General features: G+C 38.1%; 1 protein-coding gene across 6 annotated transcripts in view; it reads left to right on the top strand.

The window, feature by feature from the left end:
- The window catches only part of RBM33 (RNA binding motif protein 33), a 146,279-nt gene that overhangs the window by 29,037 nt on the left and 102,745 nt on the right, over window positions 1–14,497 (top strand). For all 6 annotated transcript variants that reach the window (XR_012157626.1, XM_073334566.2, XM_073334565.1 and 3 more), the window contains 2 exons: window positions 415–727; window positions 2,246–2,359. Coding sequence is in view for 5 of the 6 variants with exons in the window: in XM_073334566.2 (XP_073190667.1) it covers window positions 415–727; window positions 2,246–2,359 (427 nt within the window). In the remaining variant the exon portion in view is untranslated. The remainder of the gene's footprint in view (window positions 1–414; window positions 728–2,245; window positions 2,360–14,497) is intronic.

Genomic DNA, 14,497 nt, shown 5'->3' with positions numbered 1-14,497 from the left:
GTTTCCTGTCTATATTAATGTAGTATTAAAAATGATTTAGTAGCTTACTTGGAGGCATTAGAAAGCAGATGCAGTTGAAGTCATTTTGTGTGTTTTTGTTAGTCTGGGAATTAAAATTGAATCCAGTCTGCTTGGTTACCGTGCAGGACTTCTGCCAGCCTGACCTGTTAGACCATCTGGTTGGTTTGATTCCCCATGTCAAATAATCTGCAGCTGGTGATAAGCTGTGGTACAGTATGCATTATGAGTTTATGGCATGCAGTCAAGTTGATGTGCAAGCTATATTTTTGCTCAATAAGTTAGAATACAAGTATTTGTCTGCTCCATTGTACTAAATCCTCACAAATGTACTCAATTGGTATATTTTCAACTTTGGTCTGAATCTTATCTTTTTTTCCCCCCCTTCCACTGCAGTTCTCAAGGTGTCACAGTTAGTCTTAATGCTACATCTGGCATGGTTACATCATATGACTTCTCTGAGAATGCTAATGATCATTCAATAGAACATGAGTCGGAATATGACCAAGGGGAGGACGAAATAGCTTATGACAAATCGGATGAACCTGAAGTATACTCTCAAGAGTACACAGGGGAAGGACAGTATGAAGGCAATGATGCTGAGCTGACAGAAGACCAAATAGAATATGCGGAAGAACAGGGAGAGGAAGAAATTTACAATGATGAAGTGCTAGACCTTGAAATCAATGAACCTCTAGATGAATTTCCAGTGAGTTTCTTCCTATTGTATCTCCAAAGATCACATTGCTTCACGTGCATCGTTTTTTAGACTGATTTGAAATCTGTTTACTTCCCTAGGGAGGGGGAGAAATTAGACCTATTATCACTGTCTGCCAGTTTCTTTATCTAGGCTGTGACAAAGTTTGTGTTGACAGCTTGTTTGGCGGTAGGTAATGCTCCTTTGTCATGCTGGAAGGCAGTTGAGAACCATGACCTTGAGCGTTGTATCCTTAAGGAAGAAAACAGCTTTGTGTGGTGGAGATACACTGCCAATTGTTAGAAGTACTTAATGCAAAAGCTTTTATCCAGGCTTTAGACAAGATCTGATAAAGTCCTTCCAAGGTGAAAAGATTATTGACCTGCTAAAGACATCTTTAAGGTGCTAATATTCCAAAGTGATTGATGTCCTGCTCATTCATCCTTTTTGTAACTGAGAACTGTCTCAATCTGAATAAAGAGATTGGAGGTTAGTTCAGAAAATGTCACAAGCATAATTTGATATCTTCTAAGCAGCATACAGAAGAGCATGTACTGATTTTAATTGCAAGTGAGTATATTACATAATCACAGTTTAAACTTCATTCATTTAGTAAGGAAAAAATCTGCTTAAAATATCGGCTGACATATTCTGAAAGTCCTTTGCTCTCTTTTTTTATTCATGTTTGTACAGCATCTAGCATAATAGGTGCTTGATCCTTGTTTGGGCCTTTTAGACAACACTTACATACAAATGAATAATAGCTATATACAATTAGTAGAACAACTTTTTAAAGAATAATGTAATATTTTATTTTTTCATTTTTAAAATAAAGATGGATATTGTCAATATAGTGCCATGGGGCAGATGGCACTTCAGACAAGCAAATATTCCAGATTTCCCTCCAAAGAATTTTTAAAATCTAAGGGCGTGATCCTCATCCCACTGAAATTAATGGGTTATTTGTTGTGGCAACAGCGGGATCACACCATATTAGTTATCTGTGTTGCTGTACACTGTTGTTAATATAATATTGTCAGTAGCATTAAAGGCCCTACAACTCTCCTAACAACGAGGAGTCCTTGTGGCACCTTAGAGACTAACAAATTTATTTGGGCATAAGCTTTCGTGGACTAGAACCCACTCCATGCATCTGATGAAGTGGGTTCTAGTCCACAAAAGCTTATGCCCAAATAAATTTGTTAGTCTCTAAGGTGCCACAAGGACTCCTTGTTGTTTTTGCTGATACAGACTAACACGGCTACCACTCTGAAACCTACAACTGTCCTAAAAACCCTGCTAGATTAACTGCCATGTGTAATAGAAAATCACACTAACACGGCTACCACTCTGAAACCTACAACTGTCCTAAAAACCCTGCTAGATTAACTGTCATGTGTAATAGAAAATCACAGTAATAGCCTGGATTTTGATGAAGCCTGTTTTCAATTGCTATAATCTGTACATGTATAGTTCTGAACTTTTACACATGTGGCTCTTCCTTGTAACTTGCTTTTATAATTGTTTTAGGATGAAGATTATATACAGTCATATAATGAACAACAAGAACAGGAAGAATATGTAGCTGAAGAGGAATTGGGGGAGGTCGCTGATTCCCAAACACCTACAAATGAATCGGAAGAGGTATGTAGTGCATCTTACAGAAATCTTGAAACAGCTGCTTATTGCAGAATTTATAATAATTTAGAATTGTTCAAATTGCTGGCTAAGAATTAATGCCAATTGGCTGCAAGCTGGCTAAATGCCAACAATTAATTCGTGATATCATCACTTTGTTTTTAGGATGGATGGTATGTTGCAGAAATGTTTTACTGTCCTTTGCTAGTTTTGCTAGCATCTGTGTTCACTTTTTTCTAATGACACTATTGGATTTAATTTTTTTTTCTGAAAACCCGAAGGCAACAGATAAGTGTGAAGGCTGTATTTTCTTTAATGTTTACACAATTGGAGTTTTTAGGTGGGAGAATGATGATAATTCAACACGGTATCAGTGATCTTATACATACAGTAGAACCTCAAAGTTACGAACATCAGAGTTATGAACTGAGCAGTCAACCCCACACCTCATTTGGAACCTGAAGTATACAATCAGGCAGCAGAGACTAAAAAAAGCCAGTACTGTTAGATGTAAACTAGCTAAAAAAAAAAATTAAAAAAAAGGGGGCGGGGGTTAAAAAATGATTTGACAAAGTAAGGAAACTTTCTGTGCTCGTTTTGTTTAAATTAAGATGGTTAAAAGCAGCATTTTTCTTCTGCATAGTAAAGTTTCAAAGCTGTATTAAATCAATGTTCAGTTATAACCTTTTGAAAGAACAACCATAATGTTTTTTCAGAGTTACGAACCACCTCCATTCCCGAGGTGTTTGTAACGCTGAGGTTCTACTGTATATCCCTAGTAACTATAATGTGACACCTCCCTGCCCACATAAATATATTGGGGTCAAGATGGTAAAATTTTCAAAAGTCCCTAAGTCCCATATTCAAAGGAAATTTAAGCATTTAGAAGCCTAAGTATCATTGAAAGTCAAAAAGACAAAGACCCATCTGGTGCCTTATGTGGGAGCATCTTGTGCATGGGTATGAAAACTCTATAAGCTTCTCCTTGCAGTTTTTTCTTAATTCTTCCATCAGAAAAGAAGGTGAGGTCCCTTGTTCCCCTCTTGCAGAATTAGACAGAGGCTTGATGCCAAAAATCCACAGGTATTTGCTCACTAGCTAAAGTAGGAAGGGATTGTACAGACTCTACAACATTAACTTGCAACAGATTCCTGGTGGGGGTAGTAAGGAGATTTGTCTTCTGCCACCTCCCCAGGAATCTGCTGCAGTATTACTGTTATCCCAAAGTTTAATTTATAGGATCTATTGGAATACTCATTGAGGTGAAATCTCTGAATTTTGGGTCTAGTGTATGCTAAAATGCTTGATTGACCCAGCTATGTTGCTTAGGAGTGTGGAAAATCCACACCTCTGAGGGATATAGTTAAGCCAGCCTGACCTGGTGCAGATGGTGCTAATTCGGAACAATTCTTTGGTCGATCTAGCCTCTTGGGAAAGTGGAATACCTACGCTGACGGGAGAACCTCTCCCGTTGGTGTCGGTACTGTCTACATTGAAGTGCTACAATGGCGCAGTTGTGCCTCTGGAGCAATTTGTGTAGATGAGCCCTTGGTTCCCTCTTCAGAGTACTAATCCATCAGCAAGTTCAACCCGAAGAGGCTCAAAAAGTGGCATTTTTGTTTGTATCCTCACTCAATTTTAGAACTTTTCAGTCTCTAGTTGTATCAAATAAACAAACTACATTCGAATAATCATCTTTGGTAGATTAATATTTAATAAACATTAAGTCTTAGTAATGTTTTATAGATCCATTTAGTAATACTTAATTTTGTGCATTTGTTGGCCTATAAACACCCTCCTTCTGGTTCTCTGCTGTACTTTGACTATCCAGAGCCAAGGTCTGTGTATTAACTGATGAAAGCACAGTCCGTCATGTTATTACTTAAATCAGACCATTGTGTGTAATTAACACCTTGACAAGTATTAAAAAAAAAAAAAAAAAAAATTGTTGTGGAGCAGAAACCCAAAATGTATTGGGTAATTTGACCTCAGCAGGACAACGAAAATGCCAGTCTCCAAAGTCGCATAACATCCAGTTGTCATACAGTTTGAAACTAGATCTTTCAGCACGTGGAACTCTTGAATTCTTCAGCTTTCTTTCTTACTGTTAAATATTCTGGAGGTCAGAACAGAAATTGTCCTTTGCACCCTGGTGAAGCACAACCTTTCTCTTTAGGACCACTAGGGTGTAGCTGTGGGTAAATACTTTGATGCTAACAGATTCCATCTTATGTGCAATATGAGCCTACTTCAACATTTGTTGCAAAGTTATAAATTCATAGAGGGGAAATGATCTCAGTAGTAATTCTTTCAGAGATTCTTCTGGACAGCTAAAGAAGAATCAGAGGCTAAGCAAAAATCAGATCAGTCATCATGAGTGTACAGTTTGAGACCTTAGAGGAGTTGGTTTGCTGTTAGGCATAATATGTCCTAGACTCCTTTCCAGGAACAGCAGAAAAATTTAACCAGCTTGAATCCACTGGGAAAATTAGACAAATTGTATAACTAGAAAAGACATAATTAGTGAGCTTGCATATATGCACCCTGTATATACTTTATTATCTACTTTTTCCATCAGCTCAAATCCTTGGAGATTCTTTTTAGTCATTGATTTAAAGCAGATGTCAACCTATGTACGCCCAAATTTTGACCTACCTTAAAACTGACTAAAAATGTACTTGCTCTGTAGCCTATATTTTGAAAGAGAAACTTCAGACTGCTTCCGATTTATAATTTGAGGACTTGCCTGCCTGCAGTTTTTCAGTAAAAGCAATTTACTAATGAGCTCTGTTCCTTTATTCAAAAGAGAATCAATACATTCATGGTGTGTGGTGTTATATGGCTGTGATCTTAGCTGTTTATGTTCTCGCTATTGACAAAAATGTCAACAGTATTTGATCTTCATTATCAGTTTGAAAATGCAATGTGACCAAAAGTGTTGGTAACTGAGATCCACCTCTTAGGTAAAGAAAACATTGTTTTATTTGTCCTGCCCATTACTATCCTTCCTCTCCCTGGGAATGGAGATCCTCCCCATTCCTGAACAAAGCTGGAGTATTCATTTCTGCTACATTTCCCCTGCCTTTCCTCTCCCACAATCATTGCCCCACTTTCTGGTTGTAATCTGCTGAGTAGAACTTGCTTGTGCTCATCAGTGTGGCTCCTATAGCATCTGGAGATTCTGCTGTTTAGCAGAATGCCAATATCCGAGTGACAAAGCAGAAGTTAAATTTGGCTCTCCAGCATGGCATGGAGTATTAATGCTAAGCCTTCCACATTTTTAGTGGTTTAATGTATGTGCTTGAATAATAGATGTATTGTGCTTTGACCTCTGTTGGTCTGATACCTGAACCCCCAGCTTCAAGCTCTCATTCACTGACGCAACTGAATGCTTCATGTTGATGGAGACATCTCCATTATGTTGATGGAGAATAAGTTTTGGATTATAGTTATTTATTTTTCTCTGCATAATCCTTCCACCTCCATTTGGGGATGCATATAATTCTGTCCATGGTAATTAGTTAGTGATTTGGGACAGAAATACTGTTGAGTCATGAAGTGTAGCCCACCCCAGACAAAATGTTACTCTCATTGTGCTTGTGGCCAGTCCTCACAAAACTACAGGTTTCTTTGCTTTGTGAATTGGAGTTTTGTTATCTTTTGGAAACACTTAGGGGTCAGCAACCTTTCAGAAGTGGTCATTTATTCACTCTAATTTAAGGTTTCGTGTGCCAGTAATACATTTGAACATTTTTAGAAGGTCTCTTCCTATAAGTCTATAATATATAACGAAACTATTGTTGTATGTAAAGTAAATAAGGTTTTTAAAGTGTTTAAGAAGCTTCATTTAAAATTAAATTAAAATGCAGAGCAGCCAGGACCCGGGGACTGTGAGTGCCACTGAAAATCAGCTCGCATGCCACCTTTGGCACCTGTGCCGTAGGTTGGCTACCCCTGACTTAGATTATCACTATATTGTAATATGCTTTTGTTATTGTGTGCCTAACGGCACTATTCATAGACTAGGACCCCCACAGTGCTAGGTGCTGTACAAACACAGAACAAAAAGATGATCCCTGCCCCAAGGACGATATAAAATACCCCTGCCAGTAAGATAGAATCCGTTTACATGAAGTTCCTTATCACAAAATAAATTTGAATGAAATCTAATGCTCTCTTGTAAGAATAAAATCAGAATATATATATTAACTTTTATCTTGAAATACATATTACCCGTAAACTCTGTATGTAAATACTCTATGAACATTCATTTTTTTTTAAAAAATAATTTCACTGCACATGCCATTATATATTTGGTATAAAAGATAAGAGAGACTGCTAAAAACAAACTGCAACTGTATTTCTCTGGAAGTAATCCCTACAGATTCCCACTCCTGGGTTTCTAGCCACAGATGTGAGATTCAACACATGACTAGAATTCAAAAAGTTAGAACTTTTGGAGGAGTCACTATCATAAGACCCTAGTGTACACCCAGAATATTATGTCTCTTGTCAGTTACTTTTCAGACTTAAAAAAGCTAATACAATTCCAGCTCTCACAGGGAGTTTTTTTGTTTTTTGGTGTCTCAAAGTTCTGCATTTACTGAGTTTTAATTACAGGGAAGTATATTTCCTTTTGCTAAAGTGGGTTTTCCTTTTTGTCCTAGCATTCTTTCCTAATTTAAAATGGGAGGAGGGTTGGCACAAGGAACTTAATTTGGGAATAAGAGGTCATATTTTGGAAATGTATTTTAAACATGCCTAGGGATATCCTATTTATATTTGCTTGTGGGGTTATGTTTGCTGCTCTAAGCAAATGAGGAATCACTGAATATATGACATTAAATATACAAAACTGGACTCCGGCTTTTACAAGTTGTCCATGAATAGTGAATCTCATTAATTTTCACTGGATAGATGCCACTCAGAGAGACTGCTCTGTGGTGAAGGATTTATAGATCCAACTCTTCTATATTATAGAGCTAGAAGTACATTCACATTTTTAATGGGCTAGCAAATTCCCCGCCCCAAACCTAGACCTTTCCTGGGCAAACTTTGTGCCCCTTGCTTACACGGAGTAAATATTGCTATAGTTTATTTGTACTGTAGTGCCCAGGGGCCAGCCAAGAACCATTTTATTAGGCAATATGTAAATATAGAGTAAGAAGTCCCTACACCGAAGAGCTTGCAATCTAAATAGACAAGATTGACTCAGGGTAGAGGAAAGGTTGTAACATACAGAGGGAATACAGTGATTGCTTGCAAATCTCATGCAATTTCCTTAATTTAAAAAAAAAAATTCTGTGGGGTTTTGTTAAGAGTTAGCTAAATGGAGAGCAAGGAAGGGAGAGGGGAAGTAGAAGGAAGGGGAGTAAGCCAGATAAGATGAGAGAAGGAAGGGAAGAGGGGAAGCATGGAGGACAGCTACAGAGAAGATTGTGAGTGTGTGTTGTGAGGGGGTTTGAAGCCAATAGCTAACTGACACAGGAGAGAGAGTACAGTAGAACCTCAGAGTTACAAACTGACCAATCAACCACACACCTCATTTGAAACCAGAAGTATGCAATCAGCCAGCAGCAGAGAGACACACGTACAAAAAAGCAAATACAGTACAGTACTGTGTTAAACGTAAACTACTAAAAAAAAAAAAAAGGAAAGCAGCATTTTCCTTCTGCATAGTCAAGTTTCAAAGCTGTATTAAGTCAATGTTCAGTTGTAAACTTTTGGAAGAACCATAATGTTTTGTTACGAACGTTTCAAAGTTATGAACAACCTCCATTTCCGGGGTGTTCGTAACGCTGAAGTTCTACTTTATCCGGAGTGATATGCTGGTATAATTTGGCTTGTAATTTTTAAACTTCCTTTACGGTCTAACAAAAAACAATTTCTGCCGAGCGTTCCACTGAGACAAGCTACAAATATTGCTTCAGAGAATGTTTGTTTTCCATTAAAGCAGTCATATTCAGATCTCAGTGATTCGGGAGCCAGATTAGCCATCAGCATTACCCAAAAAAGCCACAGTATTGTGAATTCAATGTTTCGTTTATTATAGTACTATATTTTTGAATTTAAACCATATGACAGGAAATATTTAGTTTCTCTCTCTAATAACTTAGACTGGCTGATAATTAAATCAGTGTTTTAATATCACATCACGTGCTGCAAGGAGCCAGAGGAGGCACATTAAAGAGCCACCTGCGGCTCACAAGCCTTAGTCTGCGTATCATTGTCTTAAAGTATGCACAGTCCAATATCCGGATGTCATGACATCAAGCAGCCAAATAATGTTGACAGTTACTTTGAGTGTAATCTCTTACATGTTAACTGTATTTCTGTAGAAGTAATATTATTGACTGCTTTTACCATATTATTCAGAATGTGACCTTCCTTCCCAAATTAGAACTCATAAGTCACCTTTTACTTAATTTTTCCAATCATGTTGGTGATTAGTATTTATATGTCTAAATTCTGCTTCAAATTGATATGAGTTTCTTTTCTTGATACAAAGGCATGTAACTTTAAAAACAATGATAGTCTGTGACTCCTTTGAAAAACACACAAAAACAAACTCTCAGGTTGGGCATCAGTAAGCCAGTTTCTCAAGGGTGTCTGCACCCTGCCACTAGTGCTAAATATGACTAATTAGCAGTGGAAATAAGAGTGGTGGTGTGATTTAAAAAAAATAAATAAATTGGGGTAAGAAACATGGGTTACTTGAGCACACAAAGGTTTTTATTCCTTTTCCTGAGGAGCTGAAAGATTTCTTCACTATGTGTGGATGAATCCATATCAGTCAAACTGGAAGAATTCCTCATGTTGAATTTGACAATGAGGTTGACAAAAGGTTTTTTTGGTGCATACATGAATTTCCTTGAATATTAGACTTTTTGGCCTGTTCTGTATTCATCCGTCCAAAACTGGAGGATATTTGTACTGGCAATGATTAAATTGCAATTCTTCACCAACCCTTTCCTGGAGAGCTCCCAGAATTGTTTGTGAGGAGTTGCAAGTTTGAAGTCCAGGCTGCAATAATCAAAGATGTCAGCCTGCTGCAAAGTGTGGATTGCTGATCTAAGCTGGACTTTCTCTGTTCTGGAATACTTAGGCCAGAACCTAAGAGTGGTTTGGCAGGGGTCACATATCCAAACCCAAAAAACCCAGATTACTCATCAATTCCACATTTTGAAAAGTAGTTTTACAGTAATCTGTTTCTGTAAAAAAAAAAAAATCTGATTACGTGTAAAATAATGGAACACAATAATAAGTTAACAACCCTATAGCCAACATTATAAATGGAACCCCTCATGAATCTCATGGGCACATGCTAAAGGGTATAGAAGGCTTCTCTTTGTATAACTTAACTTGCTGGACCCTTTAAACCATATATTAGGTGATGTGATTAAAATATGAACAATACAAACATTAAGCAAGAGAATTTTTCATGCAGAAGTGCTGCATAACTGCTAAGTTCCAAAGTCTCACCTTCTGGCACAAGAAATTGCTTTACTCTCAGATGATCTCATTGTGTAGAGTAAAGTTTACAAACTTGATCTCCTCTCAGGACTTATGCTCAAGTTTGTAGATGCTTTGCCCCAAAGACTAAAATCTGTCTCTTATACACTAGAAGGGAATCTTAAAAAAAATCCATGAAGAGTTGATGAAGCTCTGCACCAGAATGATCCAGTTCCAAAATCTTACATTTATATATGCCACCATCAAGAATTTATAAAATAAGTATTTGAAACACATTTGAAACACATATTTGCAAATTGACAGGGGTAGGTGTAGTCTTTCTGCCTTCATTCCCTTACCTAGAAAATGGGGATAGCGTTCTCTTTGACTCGTGTATATAGACTGTAAGCTCTTTGTGGCAGGGACTGTCTCTTATAGTGCAGTCATGAGCCCAGCTCCACGGTTCCACAGGGGAGTAAGGGAGTGACAGGAGCTTCCTTATGCCCTTGGAGCAAAGGGGAAGCAGGACTGAATTGTGACTCTTAAGTCCCAGTTTAGTCCCTGCCCTGCTTCTGGGAAACAAGGCTATGGTACTGCTCCTTATTCAAGCTGGATTGCAAGGTGCCAATCCAGTTCAGTTTGTATAGTACCTAGCAAATGGGGCCCTGATCTTGGTTGGGGCCTCTAGATATTAATGTAATATAGAATAATTATATCTATTATTTGTTATGTGTACCCCACATAATGCTAGGAAAGGGTTCGCAGACCTCAAAAGGAAAAGCTGGCACTATCTTGGAGACATAATTAGAGCTGCTGATTGAGGAGGGGAGAGTCCTTCATCTGGGGCTCACTGAGAGGGAAGCATAAAGAAGTTGGGATTTCTCACCCCTGCTTCCACCCCTGCTGTCTTGTGAAGACTAGATATAGGAAAGGTGTTGCTTAGTTCTATGACCTAACTATATGTTCTGGGGAAGAGCTGCTGAATGAATTGCCTTGCTTCCTGGGGAGAAGAGAGCTGAGCTGGACTGGATGGAGGCCATGGGTCACCGTTCCATTTTAACTTTTTGGAGAGGGATTTGGATGTAGAAAGTTGTCTTTTATGGACTTGGAACTTGGTTGAAAAAAAGCTGCTGTTTGTACAGTTTGGAGGTTTGGCTGAGGAAATGGCCACCTTCACGCTTTGGACTCTCCTGAAGTATTCGAGAGTTGTATACAGTTTGAGCATGGGCTGAGGAAAGCCCTTTCACATTGTGTGGGCCTTTACAGGAGAGAATCATTGATGTTGTCTGGATGCTGCTTTCTTTCATGTAGGTTGGGAACTGTTAAGCAACCCTGAGCTGACCAGACTAGTCAACTGGCCTCACACACAAGAATTAAATGACTATTTAAGGACACATAGAGGTGTACATGGTTAGAGCGTGCTCAATAAAATCTTTTGGTATAAAGTCCTAGAATCTATTAATTTCACTCCAAAATTCTGCTGTAACTCCACACATCTTCACTTGTGTTCTGGGTCATACTTCATGTATTCATGTAGTCTGAAAAACATTTTTGTGTTTGTTCATCTTCTCGTGAAACAGCTCAACCTGTTTTGAAAAGCTAAAGAAATTCCAGTTATAGTTGGTTAAACATAAATTATTCCCTACTACAAAAACTGTAGCAAAATTGAAAAAAGTCTTTTGAGAAGAACAAATGGGATGTAGATTCATTATTAATTTCAGTAACCCTTCTTAGAGCTATACATGGGGAATGTGTGGCTGATTATCAACATTTGTGTTACTATCACAACTAATGTATCTCCTCCAACAATACCTATAATAAGGTTTGGATATGGGTCAGCTGGTTAAATCTCACACGCTGGCTTCCCTTATTTTTTCCCTTCTCCTCCATTAGCTTTTTGTATTCTTCTTGTGTTTGATTCTTAACATTTGTGTGAATGGTTTTTCATATAGTGCTATAGGTGGGTTTGGCATTGTACAAACAAAAAGTGAATAAGACCAAAAAAACTACAAAAAAGTACAGAGCATGGAAAGTAAGCAAAGATTAGATAATGCATCTATAAAATACAATTGAGACGCATTCATTTTTCACAGAAAATATGTATAATTGTCTCGTGTGTTTCTCATGGTATGATTTTTGTTAATAATTTGTATTTTTTACTAATGGACAATTTTGTAAACTTGGAAGTTTTTCAACAGATACGTCTTTGTTTAGTTTATTAAAATTCTACAAACCTTCATATTTCATTCCAAAATATTTAAATACAGCTGTGGCAATATGATTCATGAGCATGCCCACGTGGAGTCTCAGGGGTACGCGTTCCTGTAAATGGATCAGATTGCATGATTGAGGCCTATTTCTGTAAAAACAGTGGCAGGGAAAACATGTCAGGTAGGAAAAGACATGAGGGAGGGAAAATTGACGTCAATGAGACTTGTGCTGCCAAGTCACTTAGGTGCTTTTGAAAATCCCACCCGTAGGTGCCTAAGTATAGACTTGGGGAGCCTAGCTTTAAGTTTCTATTGTTGAAAATTTAGGCCACAATCATTAGTAGAAATGCCTAAGTTTAATAGGTAACAGGAGTTTTACAGTGCTTGGGTGAGCCCAGACATTGCGTTATATTACCTCTTACCAGAAAGTAGAGAGAGGAAATTCAAAGTGACTTTTATCCCCATAAGAGAGCCAATAACAGTTGAGCAATCAGGTCATTGCTGTTAAACAGAGCAAAGATCCGGTTTCTTTTCATTTCCTGTTTCTTTATAAGACTATCTTGACAGTTTTAGCATTCATTGCTACCTTTTGAGGTAAGAATCACCCTGTGAGCTTATCCATCCAGATTCTAGGTACTCTATTTTTTTTTAAAAACACAAGCATTTGGGCCTGGGCTACAGAGTTTTACAGAGATCCCCTGTGCCTTCCCTACTTAAATCACAAGAAAATGACTCGTCAAGGCAATGTAAAAAGAAAAACAAGATGCAACAGATATGGTTTAATTTGGCTACAACTTTACTAAATTAACATACCTGGAAATACCCAACAATAAATTCCGTAGTGCAGGTCATCATTAATTCTTCTCTTAATCATATCCATCTCTTTGGAAGGGCTGCCGTCAGCCTAACAAACCTCCCCATGTATGAAGACTAAGGGACCTGGAAAAATGGAGGGGTTGTTTCCCGACTATACCAGATGTTATCAGCCCCACAGCACCTTTTTCTGGCTTTCTTAGGGGATGCCTCCTCCTAAATCCACTTCCAACTCCTGTTTATCGGGGAATCATATCCCCTCTGTAATGAATACTTGCACTGGACACCTACCGCACTTGCTACCTACTTAGCTGCAATATCTTGACCTGATCTCTGTATCTATCTCACTGTATCCCAGATCTTTTTGGGGAAGGCAACCCCCCCCCCCACCTCAGCCAGTCTAGTGGTGAGAAAAAAATTCCTTCCCAGCCCTAAAAGAAAAAAGGGGAGTAGGGAAAGTCCAAAGCAGATCATAAAACGTGGTCCTGCTCTGACCCCATGGGTCGGAGGAGGGTGCTGATAATTGGTGATTGATGGGTAAGAGTTTTGTCCGGCATGCATGGTGTGTAAATATATTCTCCTCCTCCTGGTGCATGTGATGGGCCAGAGGCCATTTCCTAGTCCCTACTTGGCTCCACTCAGAGAAGTCTGTCCCCCCATCTTCTATTTCCTTGTAATCCAGATGTAGTAGGGACCCTTAAAGGAGCTCCATCCTGATCTTCCTGTTGCCTAGACAGTCATCACATTCAGTTGTGGTGAGGACATTAGGCTTGATGTGTGTTGCCTGTGGAGCTAACTGGCTCCTATGCATTCCTGCCTTGCCTCCTTTCTATTAATTACTACTTTAAGCGCCCAAATTTAGAAGAGACAATCATGTTTTGCTTTAGTATGTTCTTTCTGTATTCACCAAACAGAAAAAAATGTCATAGTTCATGTGTTGACTCTAAAAAGAACTAAAAACTATGTGTGAGACCCAATAAATCAGGAATCGAACTGCTAGTATGTAAAAAAACCCTAATCCCTATCTTTCATGGCAAATAATGCTATATTATAATATTTTAAATTTCAAACTATAAATCAAATTTAAGCTGAATGTAACATTCTTAACTTTCTGTCCACCATCCCAGGTCAGGAAAAAAATTTTTGGGGTGGGGGTGGGAAGACTGGGTGGAGGTTAGACAGGCTGGAGAGACACACTGACACTTGGGACATGGTTTTCTGTGAATAATAAAGGTTTGCTCCCACAAGAAGATCTCAAATTTGACTTGAGAACAAGGGCATAACGTTCCAGTGTGCAGATTTAGTATATTAAAATTGGGTACTGCATAACAGTACATTCTTTTGATGAGATGAGAAACTGCTCAATTTAAACTTCATTTCCACTAGAATATTTTCTCAAGACAAGTAAAACTGTACCTAATCAAAGAAATATAATTTAGAAATTGTGAATTACCTAGTCTTTATTCTTTCATGTTATTGACAATTGCTCTGAGTCATAAACACTAAGAATAATTAATTTATTCTTTTAATGTTTTTTGAATAATCCAAACAGATGGTATACAAAACCTGAAACTATGGAATAGTCATTCTTCTACATGTCATCACAGGATATTTGATGCGGTTTTAAAGCTGTGGACTGATCAGATTTGGTTCTGATAGGATATTCAAA

Source organism: Lepidochelys kempii, chromosome 2 (assembly GCF_965140285.1).
Source record: "Lepidochelys kempii isolate rLepKem1 chromosome 2, rLepKem1.hap1, whole genome shotgun sequence".
Classification (NCBI taxonomy): Eukaryota; Metazoa; Chordata; order Testudines; family Cheloniidae; genus Lepidochelys; species Lepidochelys kempii.
This window is presented reverse-complemented; position numbering and strand designations above follow the sequence as displayed.